At 38.9% G+C, this 22,980-nt stretch overlaps 2 protein-coding genes across 4 annotated transcripts; one reads left to right on the forward strand and one right to left on the reverse strand.

Moving 5' to 3' along the window:
* Positions 1 to 1,067: 1,067 nt before the first annotated feature.
* On the reverse strand, positions 1,068 to 6,800 carry plaua (plasminogen activator, urokinase a). Of its 2 annotated transcripts, none has more exons than XM_061039658.1 (11): positions 6,696 to 6,800; positions 5,093 to 5,197; positions 4,924 to 4,984; positions 4,680 to 4,818; positions 4,144 to 4,226; positions 4,012 to 4,053; positions 3,726 to 3,906; positions 3,442 to 3,587; positions 2,571 to 2,711; positions 2,328 to 2,476; positions 1,068 to 1,674 (listed from the first exon to the last, which is right to left on the reverse strand). In XM_061039658.1, exons 2-11 carry the CDS (start codon positions 5,141 to 5,143, stop codon positions 1,480 to 1,482), a joined length of 1,188 nt encoding a protein of 395 aa, XP_060895641.1. In that variant the 5' UTR covers positions 5,144 to 5,197; positions 6,696 to 6,800; the 3' UTR covers positions 1,068 to 1,479. The 2 variants fall into 2 exon arrangements, with proteins under 2 accessions (XP_060895641.1, XP_060895640.1); XM_061039657.1 differs by having other exon boundaries at positions 5,093 to 5,186; positions 6,696 to 6,788.
* Positions 6,801 to 12,896: 6,096 nt separating this feature from the next.
* On the forward strand, positions 12,897 to 22,736 carry LOC132975237 (inhibitor of nuclear factor kappa-B kinase subunit alpha-like). 2 transcript variants are annotated; one of them, XM_061039659.1, is made up of 22 exons: positions 12,897 to 13,183; positions 14,638 to 14,778; positions 14,856 to 14,950; positions 15,034 to 15,151; positions 15,238 to 15,307; positions 15,392 to 15,480; positions 15,589 to 15,678; positions 15,776 to 15,900; positions 16,301 to 16,408; positions 16,507 to 16,642; positions 17,177 to 17,377; positions 17,638 to 17,740; positions 18,980 to 19,103; positions 19,180 to 19,331; positions 19,430 to 19,491; positions 19,572 to 19,681; positions 20,238 to 20,287; positions 21,033 to 21,141; positions 21,249 to 21,396; positions 21,534 to 21,583; positions 21,937 to 22,036; positions 22,369 to 22,736. In XM_061039659.1, exons 2-22 carry the CDS (start codon positions 14,674 to 14,676, stop codon positions 22,426 to 22,428), a joined length of 2,205 nt encoding a protein of 734 aa, XP_060895642.1. In that variant the 5' UTR covers positions 12,897 to 13,183; positions 14,638 to 14,673; the 3' UTR covers positions 22,429 to 22,736. The 2 variants fall into 2 exon arrangements, with proteins under 2 accessions (XP_060895642.1, XP_060895643.1); XM_061039660.1 differs by lacking the exons at positions 12,897 to 13,183; positions 14,638 to 14,778 and having other exon boundaries at positions 15,034 to 15,158.
* Positions 22,737 to 22,980: the final 244 nt, after the last annotated feature.

Here is a 22,980-nt window from a genome sequence, read left to right on the forward strand (position 1 = left end):
TCAATAAACATTTTCAGACATTCCTGGTGCCCAGAGGATAAATCCTAATGAGTTCGGGGACTCCCTGACTTATCTTCTAACATTTGTAGTTCTGGATAAATCATGTTCCTGGTATGTGGTATACTTGTCATTCATGTTTTCCTCAGAAGGTGTTTGAATTTGGTGTTCACCCCCACTTTTCATGTAATGCACCATCATCAATTTCCGCCAGCTTTGTCTGGAGTGCTAATCAGCAAAAACTAGCCTAACTAACTAAAGATGCTGAATAAGTTATTTGGTAATACCTGCCTAACCCCTGTCATTAGGAGCATGTTAGCATCTAATGATAAAACTTGATGATCATATTTAGCTGGTAGTGCAGCTGTTGATTCTTGTTTTCCCAATAATTGTCCATATTAAACCTTTCAACACTTTTCTTGATGGAAGCTTCACTCTGGAGGTTTAAAACTAAACAAAAAGAATGATTTGAAACAGCGACTGGAACGGTCAGGCAGGGGATATACAAGTCAAAGTGAAACCTGCTTCTTCACGTTTTTGTTGGGTGTCATATTTTTTAAAAAAAGAAGTAAATTCCAAGGTCATTCAGGGAATAAGAGGTGCATGAACAAAGCCCCAAATATGCTGATGAAATGATATGGAAGAATAAAAATAATTGTTGTAGTAAATAAATATGTTCTTTATCTCATTATATGGTCTGTATTTAGTTTTGTAAGGTCAAAGGTTACACTAAAGCTACTGTGCTGCCTTTGTACATTTTACACAACAGTGCCCTCTAGTGTTAGACTGAGGGACTAAACCCTAACCCTAACCTATCAAGGACATAATGAACTGAGTTAAACTCACATTGTCACAAAGTACTAGGGTGAGATTCTGGATTCTATTTTTTTGTAGTATTTCTAGAGTTTACTTAAGATATCATATATTACACTGGATAGGCAGTAATGCTCATTAATTGGGATGCACACCACTGCTGCAGCTCTGTGTGTAATAAGGACAGAGAAACAGAGGTGTGTCGGCATGCAGGTAGGTGTGTGCAAGTTTGAAAAGTAAAGAGCATGACAGACATGTTATACAAATATTTAATTTATTAAGAAAATGCTCAACAGCAAGGCCAGCCTCTGCAGGATTAAATACTTACATTAAATAGAATAAGAAAAATAAACTTTAATAAACAATAGCTTGTTTAAAAAGAAATCCACACTCTTGATATAGAAAGATTCTTGCCTCTTGTAAAAAAAAAAAAAAGTTATTTTACATTATATACAGAAAGTATCTTATCGACTGAAAATACATTCACTTTCAGCTACAACAGTAAATATTCAATGTGCAAAATGGAAATTTCTCCAAACAATAACGGTAACAAAGCTCACAAATCCAACACGGCAAAATGCTTGCATTCGCACACAAAAGTTTTCAAAGTGCTGCCAAATTTTCCCTTGAAGAATTGAAACGCCCGTTCTCCTATATTCTGCCGCGGCTTCATTTTTGGGGATACATGACTCCACCTGTGAATTTATTGACCCCTGTTTTTACTGCGATCCACTTGTTGTAGTTGGTGACCTGGGTGTAAACGCCTGGTTTGTTCCTTCTGGCACAGCCGTCGCCCCAGCTCACCACTCCGTACAGAAACATCCGCCCTGACACCTCACACACCAGCGGACCACCAGAGTCACCCTGTGAGAAAGAGGAAGAGGAAGAGGAAGCAAGGTTTAGTCACAGCTTGAAACATGTTGAGTATTAGTTTGTAGATTACATCTTAAATCCTTTTTTTTAATGCACTTCTTATTCTTTGCATACTTCAACAGCAAGTATTGAAAAGATCACTGTTAGCGAGTGAGACGCCTTCAGTCTTTTCTCTTTTAGTGTTAACTCTGGACTCCCTGAACTTCCTCTTTTCTATTGCAAACTTTCACATATATACACATTTAGGGATTTTAAATGGAAACTGCTGAATATAACAAATACTTCAGACTCTGACTCATCTTAAAAGATTACATCGACTACCTATCCAGCAAACAGAAGGTCAGTCCTTTTTTATTAATGGAAATAAATCATGTTTCTCTTATTCCACAGGTCTGTCACTTGATTTTTGTAACATTGATTCTATGTATTCATCTCTCTCCATCTTAAAGCCTCTCGATCTTGTGTATTTTCATAATTCTGAAAATGTTAATTAACTGTCTTTAAATTGTCTGCACATGTGCGTATGTTCAAAACTGTTTGTTTTTTGGTAGACACATTTTCTCTTTAATAAAAAAAAAAGGGCCTACCTGGCTTGAGGATTGAAAAAAAAAGAATACAAATAATACACGGGTAAATAGTTTTACCTTGCAGGCATCAGTGCTCCAGTCTGGACTCCCAGCACAGAACATGTTTGTTGTGATGAGATCTCCATAGTGCGATGCTCTTCTACATTCAGGCCGGGAGATCAGTTTCACCTTAGCTTCTTTCAGGTACTGGGAGTAATGCCACGCCACTGCAGATAACACATTGATAGGTGATAAGAATGACTGAAATGGCACGAGAGGTCTGTCATTTAATCTGTGGGTTAGAGTGTCTGCGCTACATACAGAATCTCTCGTGTCCAAATCCTGCGATGCTGCACTGAATTCCTGCAGGAAGCTGAGTGTGAAGCGGAGGAAGGCACACTGTCCGAGCAGACTCTGACCTCACCGCACATCCTCCACTTCTGCTTTTGATCTTCAACAGCGCTGAAACACAAAGGCAAACATATCTTAGCTTTTCTTACTGACTCACAGTCCTCGTTTCCACCAAAAGTACCTATAACTTTAAGCAGACTATAGGGCCCTGTGTGGGGAAGAAACAGTAAGGTTGATTCTAAGGGCATGTGACCGACAGGGTCAAGTATTTGAATATTCATTTAATTTTTTGCAATATTAATTAATTTTGAAATTTTCATGGGGCTTATAATAATAAAAAAAAGTCATTTTTGAAGGGATCGAAAAGTTCCTCAAGACTGTAGTTGTCTGCGCTTCAAACAAGGCCTCTCGAGTCCTTAAAATGGAACTTGTAAAGTAACAAAGTTGTGTTGTGAATTTGTGTACAGGAAAGGCTTTGGGTGTGAAGTGTAAAAACACTTACGGCCATGCACTCTGCTTTTTAAAAAAAAAATGTAATCAAACAAGTCCCAACCCGTGAATCGAAGCTTTCATAAAAATTTGACTTTAAATCACGTGAACATGATGCTATTTGAACTGAAGTCTTTTGCAAGTGAAAGAGTTTTTGAATGCCATCAGTGCTTTACCAATCACAAACGTTGATCTTCACAAAGTTCCAGTCTCCAGTACTTGTACTTTCAGAAAGCTATAACTCCCCTGCAGACCCATAGTGAAAATGTATCAGTGCCTCCTAAAGTCCCAGATCCATGTGGAAAGTTCCTGCTCTGGAAACGCAGCTTTCACATGGTGCGGTTGTGCTTACCTATGTCATTGTCAAAATTGGACTCGTTGTATTTCTCATGGATGACGAGTTTCTCCACCGTGAAGCTCTGTTCCTTGTCAGCATCGGTTTCATTGATGGCAGACTTCCCCAGGTAAACAGACAGATGCCTGATGTTGGTGTTGTCGCTGAATAGAAAACACAAATGGTTAACATAACCACACAACATATTGCACAGCCCGATGAGTCATGCCGCTATTAAAGTAGAAGTATCGCAGAGGAGGAAACGATAGAGTGCTGTGTTTTTTTTGTTTTTTTTTACTCACCCGTCTGAGAAACAGTGTGCGGCCGTGACAACCCAGCACGGTGCGATGAGAGCGCCACCACACAGGAAACCAGAACGCTGCTTAAAGAGGGCAGCCACCCACGGCTGAGACTCGATAGGCGAGAAGGAGCCGCCTACAATTTTATTCAGGCTCCGCTCAGACCTCTCCCCACATGTCAGCTCTGCGGGGAACACAAAGTCACGAGTCATTGAGTGACGCTGAAGAACAGAAGCACCAAAAGAAAGAGATGATGGAACAGCTTTGGACAGCATTCAGACAAACAAACCTGTATCCACGGCCTGAGGAGGTTTCACCGTCTCTGTAGAACCTGCGAGGGAGCAAGAAACAGAGATCACTACAAAGATCCAGCCAAACATACAATATAATGGTTAACTCATTATTTTACTGTCTTACTTACATCTGGGAGTATCGCAGAATTCTCTTACATACTTCCTTCCTCTGCGGACACGACACCACGGCATCAAACTCTCGTCTGGATTCCTGGAATTCAGATCAACTCATATTCAACACACGATAGCTCTCCCTCGTATACATTTTTCAGATAAGATATTATACGATTCCATGCATTTAAACGATACGATAAGATATCGTCCAGTGTTTGGATGCAATGCCTTGAGTGTGATTGCAGCTGCTGTGTAAGTGTCACATTCTGCAACAGTATTTATCTATCTATCTATGATACGATAAAGCACGACATATGAGGATAGGACAGGACATAAGATATGACACAAAAACATACAATTTAATTAGATGCAATATAACACCACATGATGCACTACTTTACGATTCCATACAATCAAAAACATTAAACATACTATCATATTTGGCCAATATTTGACAAATATATTTGTACCGTATCATGTCATACCGTACACTTTTACCGTAATTTTGTCTTGGACTCGAATGCTGCACACTAGGGGAATGAAAGTATACCTGCAGTAGTTATGGTCCCCAAGTCCTTTTGAAGCTCCTCTTGGTTGAGCAAATCTGTTCCAGTTGAGGCATCTGCGTCCGTATGCCGACTCTGACACAAATCCTCTGTAGCTGCTCCCGTCTCCAGACCGACACATCTCTGCAGATAACATAACAAAGAGAGAGAGAGACGGGATCATTTCAAATCTGGCATCACAGTTATATGTAGAATATGAAGAATACGTTGCAGTGAGCGTTGGCTCACCATTGTTAGTCTCCCGGGGCTCAGGTAACCATCTCTTTTTGGACCTTTTTCCTGAAAAAGCCTGAGAAAGAGCACACACAAACACATTTGAGACTCATTTATAAAAACCGTCTGAGTCCCGTGGGAATGACAATAACACCTCTATTTACTTCCTCATTTTTATGCTTACCACATCAACACTTAGAGCTGCAAATACAGCGAGGATGACTAACAGGTTCATCTTCACTTCTGGTTTCACTTCTCCTTGTTGGGGATATTTTTGTCCGAAGTTGGTCTGCAAAAAGAAAAGAAAAAATCCAGAAATTAACAACATTGTACCTCAGAATCCAAAGCCCTGATGGCCTTATATGGGCTTAATCTTTGAGCACATGACTGAACAGACACGCGTGTGTCTACTGGACAGACCCGTGGTTCCTTGTCTGGGTTCAAGTTTCACATCACACAGTGTGCATTGTACATTTAATTTAGAGGGGAAGACCATGCTGTAGAGGTTTGAATGTGCGAGATAGAGCATGCTAACTGCATGAACATCATCATCTCTATCTGTACAGTGAGGGCATTATCTGTTTAGGCTAGCTGATTGCTGCACAGAATAATATATATATAGATATTTCGAGGTCACAGTGTTAACTTGATACTGACAAACGAATGGTTCAAACTTTATTTTCATGCCCAATTTCTGCAAACAAACACTTTGATGTGCATGTAGATTAAAGCTCCTTTGAGGATCTTTTGGATCGTGTTGACTTAGGTACCCTCTTCGGACGGGGCAGGATGATTTATGTAGTTGATAATCTTTTCCTGTAAAAGTGTTCGAAGTGTTTTCTGCTCAACTCATACTGAATCTTCTGTCTGAATGTCTGACACCTTCCCCACGACAGGAGTGACAGGGATATAAAATGACTTTATAAAAGCAATAAGTCTTCTCTCTAAAGGTGGTATAGAGATTTCTGCATTTATTTCAGTTTATTTCAAATCAAATCTACTCTCAGGAGCTTTAAGTTTTCTCCTTTCAAATACAGTTTGTCTCCGTTCTCTTACCTACAGTATGTGAATGATTTGCTTTGAAAACTATTTGTATAATTCTGTTTTCTTCTTGTTCAAATATGATTTTACCATGTTGATCTTTGCAGTTAGCATCTATTTCAAGTCTTCAAAGACGAACAACTGACCACATTAACAAGGTGCAACGTCAGTATATTTTTATATATTCTAAACGAGTCAAGCCGGAAATTGAACACTCCAGGCATGTTTAATCTCTCTAAAACCACAGAACCTAAACACACACAAAATATGATGTTTAAGATAACGTTATTTCACATAAGAAGACCATGCACGGCATAAACACAGACATGATTTTTACAAACCATTTTTTTTATCGTTTTATACATTTTCCCCAATACAAAACAAGTCCCTCTGTGTGGTTCTCTCCTTTTTCATATCCGCGTGAAGGATTTGCTTGAAACCTATCTAAAATGCATCCATCTTTAGTGTGCAAATTGAAATCTGTACAATTAAGGTCTTTACACGTCTATGACATGAATCATTTAGAAGTTAATTCAGATTGCTTTTCCTGCAGTAACTTTTTTTTTTGGGCAGGTTTCTCCCTGGGAGTCAAGCTTTAATGCAGAAGGTGACATACACTGTACACATAATAAACCCTAATGAATAACGTTAATGATCTTCAATATTAGGCAGTGTAAAGAGACTCAAGCAATTTAACTTTTGTCAAATGTCATGGTCATCAAAAGCTTTGTAAGAGAGATATTTACCTTTGTGTCTGGACTCGTACTCCTGATGAAGCTCTTTGTTATCTTGTCCCGCTGAGGTGATGCTGTATCCTCTGATCTGGTGTCCTGTGAGGAGGACTCGCTCTGTTAGTTGCTCGGGTGTTTCAGTGCTGGTCCTCCCTGCTCACCCTCCTATTTAAAAACACACCGGCTGCAGTGGGAGGGGTTCAGTGTGAGGAGGGCTTGAAAACATCACTGCATCTCTATTGCTGATCGGCAAAGTCTTGTCCGAAGCATTCATCACTTCCTCTCTGACACAGACACACTTCACACCCCCTCCTCCCCCTAAAACCACAGTAATACAGCTTTAAAGAACATACATCACGTATCCATAATTGGTCATGTCTTGCAGCTATTGGTAAAAGTCCCACATCCTATTCAAAGATAGAAGTACAGGTTATAAGTAAATTCTCAGGAATCTAAATTTGAGACACAACAACTCATCCTCGGTTTGTTTGTAGCACGTACAGGTTGTACAGGATGGAATCTACCCAACTTAATATTGGACATTTTTTCTTTAAATTTCCCCTCAAGAATCTGTGAAAGTATAAAAACAGTTTTTCCTAGTAAGTAATATTATGATGTACCAAATATGATCTGTATTTGCTTGGTCTAGTGCTCCCGTCAAATGCTCTCATTTAATCAGCATAAGGTGTCCCATTTCATGAAGATACATCTTTAAAGGTCATGTGAGAAACTTTCAATATGTGTCTAAATATGTCCCGTTGACAAAGTTGTACCTCTTAACCCTTTGCTGATTTTGTCCTGTTCATGTGTCAGAAATGTTTTCTGAGGAAAAATGTAAACCTGCTTTCTTCATACCCTCAAATGTATCATTAAATGTGGATATTTGCTGTGAATAATGAAAGCTAAGACTGTTTCTACAGCACTTTGCTTTCTGTTCTGTCATCACTTTGTCTGGCACCTAAAGTTTCAGGAATCAAAAATGACTGTACAGAAAAAGTCAATCATGTCTCCGAGTGTATCGTTTGCTTTTGTAACTCATTAAGAGGCATCAATATGACTTTCAGTCAGTTTAATAATCAGGTGAAAATGTGTAGTTGTCCTCTGCTCCATTTCATTCAGATTGTATGCACATTAAATGTCAGTATCATCTTCATCAATACTATAGAACCATCTAAGAGTCTATGTTGACATATTTCCTTTTAGGTAGGAGTATTGCAGGCGGTTGAATTTGTAATCATCACAATGACTCAATTCACACAACCAAAGAGACAAATGACCACGTATCACGCATCGGTGAATTTCCAGATTTTCCTTACCTAAAGTGTTATGCTGCAATATATAAAATCAACCTAACTTAAGAAACAACAATAAATAAAATTCAATTCAATTCAATTCAAACCTTTATTTATTCTCCAAAGGATACTGAGGTTTCCCTCTTTTCCAATGCCGTCGAGATTATAAGCACACTAAAACAACAACAAACGCTTAAAATCAATTACAAAAAGCACTGAGATAAATCAAAAACAGTTACAATTTGAAACAAAGTGTCTGGAAATCAAACTCCTAAACTCCTAAACTCTGAAAAATATTGCTGGATTAAAAATGTTATCAACTAAGCAATACAATTTTAAAGAGCATTAAGTTCAAATCGTCAAAAGAAGAAAAAAATAGAAGATAAAAGATGAAAAAAAGAAACCCTGACGATTAAACTTTGCAACAACAAAAACACATAAACATTGGGACGATAACATTTCTCTAACATTACATATTATATTTCATCAGTCTGAGACAGAGGACAGGAAGCTGCACAGCGTTTAACCAAATGAGAGACACAAGAACGTATCACTCGTATCCCAGGAGTGTGACTTTAAGGCGTTTGTATTCTTACTCTTTTACCCCAAAGCTTTGCTTGCTTTATTTGTTTGTTTGTTTTTAATGATTGTTGCATCACTTGTCCATCAGTCTGTGACCTCATTAATAAAGATGCTACTAAAAAATAAATTAATATTTTTCTTAAACGTAACAAGCAGGACGCTTCTCACTCTGAGCATGTTTTTTTTTTTTTTTTTTTTTTTTTATCGTTAAAACCAATTACACACAAAAATCAGAACCAAAGGATGTGATTGTTACGATCACCGCTGTATAAGAAACAATTACATCACTAAAAGAAGATCATCCCCTGCATGAAGACTGACTTATACATCCTCTTGAATCATCTCTCTGTCGTCACTTGTAACCAGCTGCATCATTTATCCAGATCTCCTAAAAGCACAAACTTCTGCTACATAAACATCTATAAATTAACCGGATGAGTTTAACCTACTTCTTTACTAATAAATCTGTTTTCCATGAGGATGCAGCTGTCTTTCAATAAGTAACATATCATACTATTAATCTAACTCAACTTCCTCTAAAACAATGAGCACTTGATTATGTTTGGGGATTTCTGGACTCAAACCTCTGACGCTTGTGTTACTCATGTTTCCATCTCGGGGTCTGTGACAATAGGCAGATATGAGACCTCGGTGCAGGGCTCTGCGGACCGGACGGCTTTAAAGGAAGAGATAAAACACAACATGTAGGAGGTCAGGAAGCATGAGACACAAAACAACCCACATTAGTTCAGTAATTGATCTACTTATAATTGATAATTCAGATTTTGATAAGTGTCTACTTTACCCACACAGGTGTTGAACAAAAAGAAGAATTGTGCAGACATTACCTAACTCAGGGAAACCCGGGATAATTGCCCGGGACGCGTGCAATCCCTTTTCAGCCCCGAAGGCTTCAGACTCAACTCTTTCAGTTTTGATTTCTTCCTCAACTTGTTACTTATATATCTCTTTAAAAGATCTAAATTGCAGTAGAAAAATGAAAGGTGTGCTAAAGGCTGTATCAGAAGCCTTTTGCTTGCAGTAATCTGCAGGTACTTTCCACCCACTGGTGGAAAGTACCTGCAGATTTAAAGACCTCATGAGTGACCCGTCAAAACATGGAAAGACCAGCAGGATGGATTTTTTGGGAGGGGCTTTTTGTGCCTTTATTGTAGGGATAGGACAGTAGATAGAGTTGGATATCAGGGAGAGAGAGTGGGGGAGTGACATGCGGGAAAGGAGCCACGGGTTGGAACTGAACCCGAGTTGCCCGCTTTGAGGACTACAGCCTCTGTGCACGGGGGGCACGCACTAACCACTAAGCACTAACCACTACCCTACCGGCACCCCAGGATCGATTAGATTAAAGGAGGTGGCTCCCTGTAGTACAAGATGTACTTCTTTTTGTCTATAATCTAAACATTATAAGCATCATCTTGAACACAACCCTTGATATAAAAATCACAAAGAAATACAGTTTTTCCATCTTTTCTATTAAGATAAATAGAAATAAAACAGCATTTCTGACAAACAAAATGTGTTGTTTCATTTTGCATATCACACATGCAATAATTATAATGGGATTAGATTGTATTAAAGGTTACAATAGACCAGTGATACTCAACCCGAGGCTCTCGAGCCACATGTGGTTGATTTGGGACTAGTTGCGGCTCTTTTAGGTCCTACTTGGAAAAAACAAATCCAAAGTAATTATTTTTAAAAAAAGGGAAACATTGACAGCAGAAATTATTCTGCGGAAGTCATGTCACTGTGTTTACTACATATTTTAGGATAGAGAGAGGTTTTTTGATTGCGGCTCTTGCAGAAATATTTTTTGGTCAATGTGTTCACACAGAAAATGAGGAAGGAGAAATGAGAATGACATGTGAAGATGCGGATGAGGGTTCAAATGGAATCTTTTAAAACTATCCTTGACATGAAATAGAGCAGATATATTCTATAGATAGGTGCCTGTTGGCTTGATTATAGTTGCTGCCTTTTACTTGTGTCAGAGTGTCTTTACAAGTCTGATGAGAAGTTGATTATTTTTATTTTACCCGTTCAAATCATTACATTCAATTCTGATGGCCATTGAACTTTCCTCTGGCTCCTGCTTTGTTAAAAAAACAAAAAACAAAACATAAAACCTGAAGAGCTTGAAGGTAAAACAGCCAGGAACACATTCTGAACTTTAATGTTCTCACAGCTTGAGTTCACATAATCTGCTTCTCTTTTCATCACAAGACACCTGTTCACTTCTGCTTTCCAGCGTAATGAGAAAAATCTTAAAATGAAACTGTGAGGTTGTTAAAGCGGTTTTTGAAAAGCTGCTTTTAGAACTTGTAATAAAAAACGTTTGTAATTTCATTGGATTTATTTTTTTGTTATTAACTGTAACCTTTTGTCCCACAGAAATGGCATAAAGACAGAATTAAGTGATTTGTTAAACATCCAAACCCTGAAAATAGCACAAATACAACATATCAAAGGTTGAAACTGAGAAATGTCATTCTTTTTGGAAAATAAAAAACAATTTGATGCCAGCAACACTTTTCAAAAAGGACAGGGTCTTGTTTACAGTAATCCTGTTGCAGGGTTTTCTAACAATATTCAAATTTTATCTTATCAGACCTTTAGGACAATTTTGGACTTCGCCTCAGTGCATCTATTTTATCATTTTGTTTTAATTGAGTCTTTACACATTTAGGGTTAGGCTGTATTCATTGTCCCAACTGTTTTGGAGACGGGGTTGTGCTTTCAGTCTCAGTACTGATGATTTTAAAAAACTTACTTTGCTTTTCGAATTCACCCTGGATATGTTAAAAGTCTCCAGGCCAATAATTCAAGATTTTTATTTGTCACATACTCAAACAGATGTGCAGTGAAATGTAAAGACTGTTCCGCAAGGCCATGTAATAAACACTCAAACATGACTAATACACATACAGTATTATACAGTAAATGTAGAAAAATAAGGTAAGATTAAAAATAAATAAATATATAATTATACAAAATGTAGAAGATGTAAACAGTGTCAAGTGTCAGGCCACAAACAGTGCTGAGGATTTACAAATTAACTTTCCCTTTTCTCCTTTTCTCTGTAGTTCATCTTTCTTCCGAAACACCACAAAAGCCAATTTCAGAGCATTTTGTTTGAGTAAAAAGTAGTTTTGTTGAAGGTATATGACAGCACTGGCTGCCATAGCATCAGGCCTTTATTATTGTTTTTAATATGTTGTCACATATCGTGACTTATTGCTCATGGCCCTGTCATCTTTTGTTTCACATGTTGAGAAATTATGAGTAAATCCTGATAAATCACACTTCTGTAAACAAAGAATAACAAAATATAAAACTATTTTTATGATTGAAAAATGAAAAAAAAACAGGTGTTTTAAAACCACTTGCAACTAAGTCATTTTTTTTTACAGAGGAACTCAAATCTATGGTAAGTGTGAAGATTGCTTGCTATAATAAATGTTAGTTTTTGTGTGTGCATGGGCTGTTCTTAAAAAGGTCATCTTAAAATGAATGTGAATACGTGTGTAGAAAAATGATAACTGTCTTAAATACATACAGCCTTTCACATGTCACCCTTTCAGTTTAAGTACTGTATTAAACAATGTTTGCTGTTGCATCATGACTGAAGATGTGCATATGGCACCATCTAGTGAAATCATTAAGACCTTATCAAACTTTTGCAAATGTTCCTTTTTTCTTTGCTATGTCCTTGGTTGTTTTATGGTTAAGGGGGTAAAATGAGAAGACTTATTTAACACCCCTGTTGATGTTAAATTCACCACTTTAATCAGCTAGTTTAGATGTAGGTGGGTGGGAAATCCCCCTACAGAGGGCGTAGTGCTTCCAAAGCTAGCTAAGCAAGTCACGCATGCGCAGAAACAACGTCGGCTTGTCTCGCTCGACAAATGCTGCATTCCAGTACTCCTCGGATAGTTGCGAATCAGAAAATCGTTCTCCACGAAGTCGTTATAATATCATAACAACAACATGGACATAATATGTTTTTGTATTTCACACCTCAAAACTAATTTAAGGTAACAGAAGCTTATGGTTACAACATTAAAACATAGAATTAGTTAGCCAGACAAATGAGCGGTAAGTGATATGTTGTTTGTATGAGGTTGCAACGTTTTTTAATAACACAACAGCTTTTACTTTGGTCCACTATGGTTTCTGCGTGTTATGAGTGTAAATTGAATAGCTCAGCATGTCAGATATCACTTCTTATCCCACTTAATGAGCTTTTGTAACGACTTGAGGGTGCACATACCTTCATTTTTAAGTTGGACACTCGTTTTTCCGATATTTCCGACAACACCTGAAGGCAGACTTTCACTTTGCATAGTTATCGAGATTGTTCGGCTCTCGTTGAAGCTTCCCACCTGAAAATTTCACGAAAACACATCGTAAACCTTTGCGTTTAAAGCAACGTTTGATTGTCTGTAAGCGGCTAAATGAATCATATCGACGGGTTCGGCCTTCTCGATTCACAATTAACCAGAAAACAAACCGTAAACAACACAGCAAGCTAACTCTGAGCAACAATGTTCAGAAATCACAAGTTAGCCTGAGCTCACTGTCAACTCTGGACCCTGACCTCCTGCACAGGTAAGTTTTTAATGTTTTATGTTAGAGTGGTTTCTTTTAGTGGACTTTTTATTGATTTTATAGTTTGGGTTTGCTGTGCTAACTGAGCAGTAATTGTGATAAAAGATTAATCTGATCATCCTCATAGGACATAACCTCTGGGATTATAAGCATGTTTCCTTTAAATGTGTTACCTCTAAATGTATAGAGGACAGGTGTGTGAAGATCCACATTATAACCCTCTGAGAGTTAAACCATGTCTATTAAGCTGTACTTATTTCAGTGCTATAAATAAAACCTCCTTTATTTATTATTGAACTTAAACTGCTGTATACCCTTTTTTATTTAATATTTCATGACAACTGTTGATGCACACATCTGTACATGATGCACACATCTGTACATGCATGATGCACACATCTGTACATGAGGCACACATCTGTACATGAGGCACACATCTGTACATGCATGATGCACACATCTGTACATGATGCACACATCTGTACGTGATGCACACATCTGTACATGATACACACATCTGTACATGATGCACACATCTGTACACAAGGCACACATCTGTACATGATGCACACACCTGTACATGCATGATGCACACATCTGTACATGATGCACACATCTGTACGTGATGCACACATCTGTACGTGATGCACACACCTGTACATGATGCACACATCTGTACGTGATGCACACATCTGTACGTGATGGACACATCTGTACATGATACACACATCTGTACATGATGCACACATCTGTACATACCCATATTTGTTAAAGCACATATTTTTACATATTCAAATTCTGGAAACATGGCAATACATATTTCTATATCTACATACTGTTATATTTCTTATTCAATTCAAATGTTATTTGTATTTGTATAGCACATTTCATACAAATCACAAATCCTGCACCCTACTCTTGCCAATTATCACCAATTTATTAGAAAAATCACAACGTTTCAGTCCCTCTGGACCTTTGTCAAGCGTTTATTTTCAAGTAATAGTTTGTTCCCCTATGCACCTACTTTATGAGATAGTTGGATGTGCAAACACTTCCTTAAAAAAAAAAACTTCTCAGATAACTAAAATAAATAAACACAAAACAAACTCATTTAAAAAATGAACAAATAGATTCAAAGCATGTATGAATCAAAAACAGGTTTATAAAATGGTTATTTATGCTACTTGTTGCTATATTTCTTTCATTCCTAGTGTATATATATTGTTGTTTTTTATATATATATATATAATTTACATTTGCATATCTCTTTTATATCTTATATCTTCATGCTTGGATTTGTATCTTTATGCTTACATCTTATATCTCTAGGTTTATATTCTGTGTAGGAGATATTGTAACGCCCAAGATTCCCCTCAGGGATTACTCAAGTATTTCTGATTCTGATGTTTCTGGACAGTGACACGTGTTTTGTATTCTCTCTTTTATTTACAAAGGTCTCTAGCAGCCTACCTTGTTTTAGACCTCACACTATGGAGCGGTCTGCCCTCAAACAGAGCCAGCTGTGCGGCTCATGGGAGATGAAGGAGAGACTTGGAACGGGAGGATTTGGGCATGTCTACCTGTACCAGCACCTTGTATGTTCTGTGAGATCACATATCGTTCCCTGATGTGTCTGCTGCTCGCTTATGTCCTTTGTCTGTGTTTGGATCAGGAGGCGGGAGAGAAGATTGCTGTGAAACTTTGCCGCTTGGAGCTGAACTCAAAGAATAAAGACCGCTGGAGCAGAGAGATCCAGATCATGAAGAAGTGCGTCTAAATCCTCAACTTGTGTATGCTTGTTTTCCTCTTTTCAAATCATAACCGTATGTTTTACTCTCTTTCTGTTCTAGGCTGAACCATGTGAATGTGGTCCAGGCCAGAGAGGTGCCAGAGGAGTTGAGCGCCATTGCTTTGAATGACTTACCTCTTTTGGCCATGGAGTACTGCTCAAGAGGAGACCTACGCAAGGTACCAAGTGGGTAATGTCTGAGGACCACAGACTATTTGTTATCCCTCCAAGCATCATGCTATTAACTTCTTTCATCTTTGTTTAGATGTTGAATAAACCAGAAAACTGTTGTGGGCTAAAAGAAAGTGAAGTCCTCTTGCTGCTCAGTGACATCGGTAGTATTTTCTTCTTCTCTTACTTTCACAATAAGCCACATGTTGATGCATAATGCCTAATTGATATTTTCTCTCCAAGCACAGGATCGGGTATTCAGTATTTGCATGAGAATAAGATTATTCACAGAGACTTAAAACCTGAGAACATTGTTCTGCAGGAAGTTGGTGGGAAGGTGAGCTCATTTCCTTTTGTATGTGCATCCTCTGTAATCTGCAAATTGTATATACTTGGTGGTTTTCTGTTCCTTTCTCTCACTATGAAACTTTTTTCCCCCCTGCAGCTTCTCCATAAAATCATAGATCTGGGTTATGCAAAAGACCTAGATCAGGGCAGTCTTTGTACATCCTTTGTAGGAACTCTGCAGTATCTGGTAAGTGTTTTTTTTTTTTTATCAGAAATGCATTTCTCTGCATGACTGTTTTCCCCCAATACTTTTCTCTCTCTAAGTCTACCTGTGTGTATTTCAGGCTCCAGAGTTGTTTGAGAGTAAACCCTACACCGTGAGTGTAGACTACTGGAGCTTTGGGACGGTGATCTTTGAATGCACATGTGGCTTTCGCCCGTTTCTGCACCACATGCAGCCTGTACAGTGGTGAGTCATCATGGCACAGATGCATTTCCTGTCTGTATTCAGAGGAAGCTTGGCATACATTGGCCAAGACTCCCTTGAAAAATAGGTTTTTAATCTCAGGGGGACTTTCCTGGATTAATAAAGGTTAAATAAAATAAAATAAAAATACACATGGAGCTGAAACACACATTTGAGTGATTTTACAGACCCTGAATCCTAATATAAGAAATGTACAATGAGCACACAGACTCACTTTAAACATGGAATATACAGTATACAAACACATTGATGACAGGTTTTCTTTTAATTCACACAACATCTGCATTTTAAATTTGAGTATTTTGACAATTTTGTGCATCAAGTTTCTATCTTGTTTATCATAAGTCGAAACTTTTTGCAATAATTGTTTTTTCTTTTTTAGGACAAGTAAAGTGAAGAACAAAGGTCCCAAAGACATCATGGCAGTCGAGGATATGAATGGAGAAGTCAGATTCTCAACACGTCTGCCTTATCCAAACAATATCAGCAGGTAGAGATGAAAAAAAAAAGACTGAGTTCTTTTATTCATGCCAGTCAAGCATCCTCTGCATCTAACCTCTGTGTGCATGTGTCTGTGTGTGCTTCCAGGCCGCTGCTTGAACCTGTAGAGTCTCTACTTCAGATGTTGTTACTGTGGGACCCTGCAGCCCGCGGTGGAGGGCAGGATCCTGACACAAACAAGCCCTGCTACTACTCGGCTCTGCAGAAAATTCTCAACATGAAGGTCATTACTTTGAATCTTTCCTCACTTAAAAAAGATATTTAGTTGAGGGGCATGACCCCAGAGTAAATCATGTTTCAGATTCTGCAATAATTGATAGACTGCAAGACAATCACATAATGATGCATCAGGATATCGTATTACCTGAAGAATATAAAATGCCTTTAAAAGGAAAAGTGCAGGATTCATTTATTCACAATTAAGTTTCAGTTTCACCTCTTATCACGCTTCATATCTTCACCGCCTGTCATCGCTGTCCGACATTATCACGCTGTCTTCTTCTCCATTTTTTAGTCTGAAGTCGACTTCTTCTTTAGTCATAAAGTAAAATCCAGGAAAATCTGTTCAGAGCGCCTTTTTTAAATGATATTATCAAGATTTTAAATAAATTATCCGATTACTGTATCTCACAAGTCAGAACCACAATATGTTGCCATCTCGATATTTTGCCCCACCTTTATTATTAGATCATTTGAGTTTTAATTATCCCTGTTGAAAAAGAAAACCCCCGCCTTACTGTGCATTTTATGTCTGCAGGTGATCCATGTGTTGGACATGACGTCGGCACAGGTGCACTCGCTTGTTTTGGAGCCAGAGGAGAGCTTACACTCCCTGCAGCTCCGCCTGGAGACACACACGCAGACACACATCGCGCCGCTGAGTCAGGAGCTGCTGCTGGAGACGGGAATCTCCCTCGACCCACGATGGCCACCCTCACACTGTCTGCCAGAGGGGTTGGTATGTGACGAACACAAAAGAAACATGCAACGTCAACATTCACAAACCACAAGTGCATGCTCAGCAGAAGACCTTTGTTCTTTATATTCATGTTTATGAAAGTCATGTAATTGTTTTGTTTTTATGACATCAGTTTCCAAACGGTCTTTTGGCAAATTAACAATGCTTATAATAAAACTGAATAAGACTTTATTTTATATGAAAAACCTCAACCCAAACACTCTGAAGTAAATACAGCCATACTTTCTCTCTACTTTCAGCAAGGCTGGGACAGCTCCATAGTCTTCCTGTTTGATAAGAGCCTCACTAAATACTCCGGACCGCTGACTGCCAGACCTCTGCCAGACAGTGTCAACTTCATAGGTGAGAAACATGAATGAGTACTGAGCTTTAATGTGATACCACAGAAATTGGAGGATCATCAGATTTTCAGAGAGATCAACAGTCCATGCTCTGTCTAAATTCACTGCAAGTTTTAGGTCTGACACACCTGTCATTGACTCTGATCTCTCAGGCAGATCTATAGAGGTGAAGTATTTTAAAGTTGAGATAATCATTGAGATACCATTTTGGTTCCTTCCCAGTGTTGTTTATTCTACCTAATGTGTTTCCGCTAAAGAGCATCAGGGAGCGTTTTTAGCATGTACCAGCAGCATAACCTTTTTGGTTTAACATGTTTTATTATCTTTATATGATGTGAAAATATCACTTTTGGAATAATCTTTCATTAGCCCAATTGAGGCTGTTTTTGCCTTCACTATGAATGTCATGTCAGAGGTTATAAGAGGCAGGACAGGGCCAAGACAGGATCGGCAGAGCCAGCAGGAGAGAGCAACGCTTTGTGTTAGTGCATGTCTGACTGTGTGAATGCGGAGCTCCCACTCGTATGAATGTAAGAAGGCTTAAAGGCAGGGTTGATCATTTTCTAAAAGTAGCTTGAGTTTTCAAAGTAGCATTCCCTAAGCGCTCCGTCTGCACCCCGTCCCCTTCTGTGCTCCCTCAAAAGCCACGCCCCCTCGCTAACATGCACAGGCGCCGTTGATCCAGAAGCGGACCTCAGCTCATGCTGTGAGTGCGGGCTCGTTCATGCATGGGGTAGAGAGCGAGCAGGGAGACAGGGAGGCGTGTGATTGGTTCGTCAGATTGGGACCTCGTGGCAGACATTGGTCGAAGTTTTTACAGGCTTACAGCCGCTACAGATGACGGATTTTCTTTGTTCCTTTTTCAGAGAACATGAGTTATTAATGTCTGTCAGGACCTAAAGACAATTTCAACCAAATTCTTAAAAAGTGGATCTGGAGGAAACTACCAACCCTGCCTTTATTGGTGGTGGAGATTCGTTATGGCACTGAAATTGTTGTTTAGTTTTGTTGCTCTAAAAAAAAAAAAAAATTGCTTATGACAGCCTCACTATTTATTGTTGTTGTGTAGGTGTCTGTATTAGAAACGTAAAACATAAGTCTAGTTTTGGGGCAGAGTAAGTTGTGTTATAGGATCAGTACATTCTTTAAGCTGTATTGAAGGAGCTTATCTACGTTGACAGTTTGTTATAAAAGTAATTGTGAGAATCCTGTGTCTTTTTCTATCTCTGTGTTTTCTCAGTGAGGGAGACGAAGACGCAGCTTCCTCTGTCTGCGCTGAGGAAAGTGTGGGGGGAGGCGGTCCACTACGTCTGCGGACTGAAAGAGGACTACATCCGTCTGTATCAGGGACAGCGGGCTGCCATGTGAGTGGGCAATCACACTGACACACATGAACCCACACAACTGAAACATCCTAAACTTCGATGTGTTCACGTGTAGGTTAAGCCTGCTGCGCTACAACACCAACCTGACGCGCTTCAAGAACCTGCTGTTCTCCCAGTCGCAGCAGCTCCGAGCCAAACTGGCCTTTTTTAAGACCAGCATCCAGCACGACCTCGAGCAGTACTCCAAGCAGAGACACAACGGCATCTGTGAGTGGATGTTAATCCCCCGCTGCGATACATCATTTAAAAGTCATTACTAAAGCTCAAGTGTGCTATTTGTGTGTTTCTGTGTGTTTTTGGAGAAGCTTCGGAAAAACTGCTGAAGACCTGGCAGGAAAATGAAGAGAAGGCTGACGGTTTTATGAAGGTGAGTTTAATTCACACAAATCCTCCACAAACCTGCTGGTAGTATGAAGAGAACATGTGTTCAAGTGGTTTCTGTTGTAGGTGGCAGATGTGGGGTACCTGGATGAAGAGATTGTGGCTCTACACTCTGAGATTGTTGAGTTGCAGAGAAGCCCGTTTGCCAGGAAACAAGGGGATGTAATGGAGCAGCTGTAAGTATCTCATTTACATGGCCAAGCCAGCACTTCAACATAGCATGTTTCCTTAATGTCTGATGATATGGTAAGCTCACTTTATGATTTCATTTAGTAGATATCATACATATTGGACCTTTAAGTTATTTCAGTGGCTCCTCCTGCATATCATCAGGGAATCTCTTTGGTAGTGAACAGCTGTTGGTTTGGAAGCTACCCTCTTCATATGAATAACTCATATTAATAAAAGGTCACATAAAAACAAACATATTTCAGATTATATTTCGGATAGAGCCAGGCCTGTAGATGCTTGTTGAAATTGGATCTCTATCTCTATATGAGGAGGTGTAGGCTTACAGCAAGCAAAAATTGTTTTAATGTTTACATCGTCTAACTTTTGTTTTCAAGACAGACGAGGAGAAAATGAGAACATGTCCTTTCCCCGATGATAGATAGCTCACTGTTGCTCTGCTTAATTACCCAATAACAAACAAGATACAGCCATGTCATTTTAAATTGTATTCTCTCTCCCTCTCTCTCTGTCTCTCTCTCTCTCTCTGTCTCTCTACTTCAGTGAGGGAAAGGCCATTGAACTCTACAAGCAACTGAAAGATAAATGCAAAAGTAAGTACTAATCATTACACATTTAAAACGATCGACATGGCTTTGGGGGATCCTGGCTGCTTTTAAAAGCTGCATGAGTTTAGTGGTGTCTATACATTTGTCTGAAACCATTCTTTTGCACACAATATCTCAGCCCCAAATTTTGAACAAATATCCACTTGGACTAAAGGGTGACCTGTCACTGTGACCTTATGTCCATCCCATTCTTGTGAAAGCGATAGTACTGCAACTTGTGGAGGGAATTTTACTTTATCTGGTTTATTTTGATATACATCCTCCAACAATAATGCCTGCGATTGATAAGTGGACAATGTTCGTTTCCTGTCACAAGAGGGCTCCACTTATGGCCTTGTTTTATATCGAGAATCATGTATTCTATCAAAGGTTTTCAGTGATGTATCCTCCGTCCCAGTCAGAGTTGTGCCATTCTGACTGAAACAAATGGGTGGATGTAATCTGCTTCTTCAGTGTTTGGTGGAGGCAAAGAACGAGGCAATAATTGTACCTATTGTATTCAATTAAAGTGGTGGGAACTCTGATAAATGCTTGTTGCTATGGATACATTTCAATTGTATAACCAGTTAATAAATTGGTTGGCAGGATTTTAAGAAGGATTCGCTGAACAAATGTGTCAGAGGGGACTCGCTTGTTGAATCCAGCAGGGCTAAAAATGAGGCTAAAAAATCAAGATGAGATGTAGATGACTGCATATGGATTAGCATCACGGAGTTGTGTGTTCGTACAGGTCCTGACCCCCCACATGGCTACAGTGATAGCTCGGACATGGTGAGGACCATCCTGCAAACAGTTCAGAACCAGGACAGAGTTCTGAAAGACCTTTACACTCATCTGAGGTAACCGGAGAAGTTTAGTACACGCATGCAACAGTCAGCTCAGCACAAGTCTAGTTGTCTAGTTTCCAGTGTTGATTTGATTTTTTTCCTGATTTGTTTTTTTGTAGTACAATTTTGGTGTGCAAGCAACGCATCGTCGATTTGTTCCCTAAGTTGGAGAGGGCAGTGGAGAACATAAAAACTGCAGAGGCGGCCGTGATGCTGATGCAAATGAAAAGACAGAAGGAGTTCTGGTACCTCCTGAAGATTGCCTGTGTGAGTAGATATATTTCCTGTAAATAATTCAGAAAGTATCCTCAGCTCGGTGTGAGGTCGTTGGAGCTTCTTCTTCTTCTTCTGCAGTATTGTACTAAATGTGCATGTAGAATAATGCAATGTGTTCATGATTCTAGGCCCAGAACAATTCTCCTTCACCGTCTCTAATGCAACGACCTACTGAAAGGTGAGATCTGTACAGTTCACCAATCTTTTCCACAATTTTTTAATTTCATGTGCAATTCAGTTGAATCTGATAGACTCTGTGAAGAAATGAGTTTTAAGTTTTCATTTTGTGTAATAAGAGTATTTAAACAATAAAGCTGCCACTAGAGGTCGCCCAATGCACCCTTAACTCTGGTAGCTTTTAGAAGCAGGATTTGTATTTTCCTTACTTACTAGATGGATTAAAATATGAATCTGTAAAAAAATGTAAATATTTCTCTGTTGTATTGACAACTCCAAGATTGAAGGCAAACATTTATGCTATCATACAATGTGACGTAGTATTGTTATTAATATATCAGAGTCTTCTTTCAGTGAAACTGTGCACCAGTTGCTGGATGAGAATCAACATTATCTGAGTCTACTAATGTCGCTGCTGCAAGATGCAACCCAGGAGCTGAAGCACAGTGTCATGGTGAGGCTCTGTTAGTGACCGCTGTCGTGCATTTAAACAGATTGCTGAAATAAAAACTCGCTGCTGACAAGTTTGACTTACTTCGGCAGAAGACATCTGTAGGAAATATGCTCAGGCAGTGTACATAGTTAGGTTTCTGTTGACTTTTTATTTCAGTCTGGCAAACACTTCATTTGCAAACAGTCTGCTCTAGATTGTACAGGTGTATGTGTTTAACAGAGAGGGACCAGATTGTTTGAAGATGGAAGAACAGCATGATAATGTTTGGTAAATGGTGGATGGAGAACATTGAATATCAAAGTACAATATTTATGTGTTTGTTCTCTGCTTAGGAAGAGGACTGGAGCTGGACTCAGTACGGAGCAGTGGAAGCCGAATCCCAGACGCTTTAGAGATCGAACAAAGGAGAGCGTTAGGAGTCAAGGATTTAAATGCGTTTTAAAGAAGTGCCTTATCACAGTTACACTATCGGAAAGCTTTGTGATTCCAAACTGTGTTTTTCAGACATGTAAAGCTGGAAAACAACACGACTTGGTAAGCTATGACTGTTTAACTTGAACGTGTGTTATTGAATTTTAAAAAGCTATTTCCTGCTGAAACCAAGACTTATTTATTTTTCTGTTAATGTTGATTCAAGGACAAACCCTCCTGCTGCTGATAATAAACTATGCATGTCAATAAATGTTTGGTCTCTGTTTAACCAGTGTGTCTTTTCTCGTGTTAAAAAGTTAAAACAGTAGGCATAAGGCTATTCACATTCACACAGTGCACCAGACAACTGTCTACACACAAACAGGAAATGACTTGTTTATGGGACCTTGAGTTCAAGACTCTCTTGGGAGCTGCTGAAATCCACAAAAGCAGAAAAACTAGGGTAACAATGTGACGGAAACATGAGTGAATACTACAAAAATGTAGTGCAGTGGATGTGGAAGGCAGTACTC

This window comes from Labrus mixtus, chromosome 6, assembly GCF_963584025.1.
Source record: "Labrus mixtus chromosome 6, fLabMix1.1, whole genome shotgun sequence".
NCBI classification, from domain to species: domain Eukaryota; kingdom Metazoa; phylum Chordata; class Actinopteri; order Labriformes; family Labridae; genus Labrus; species Labrus mixtus.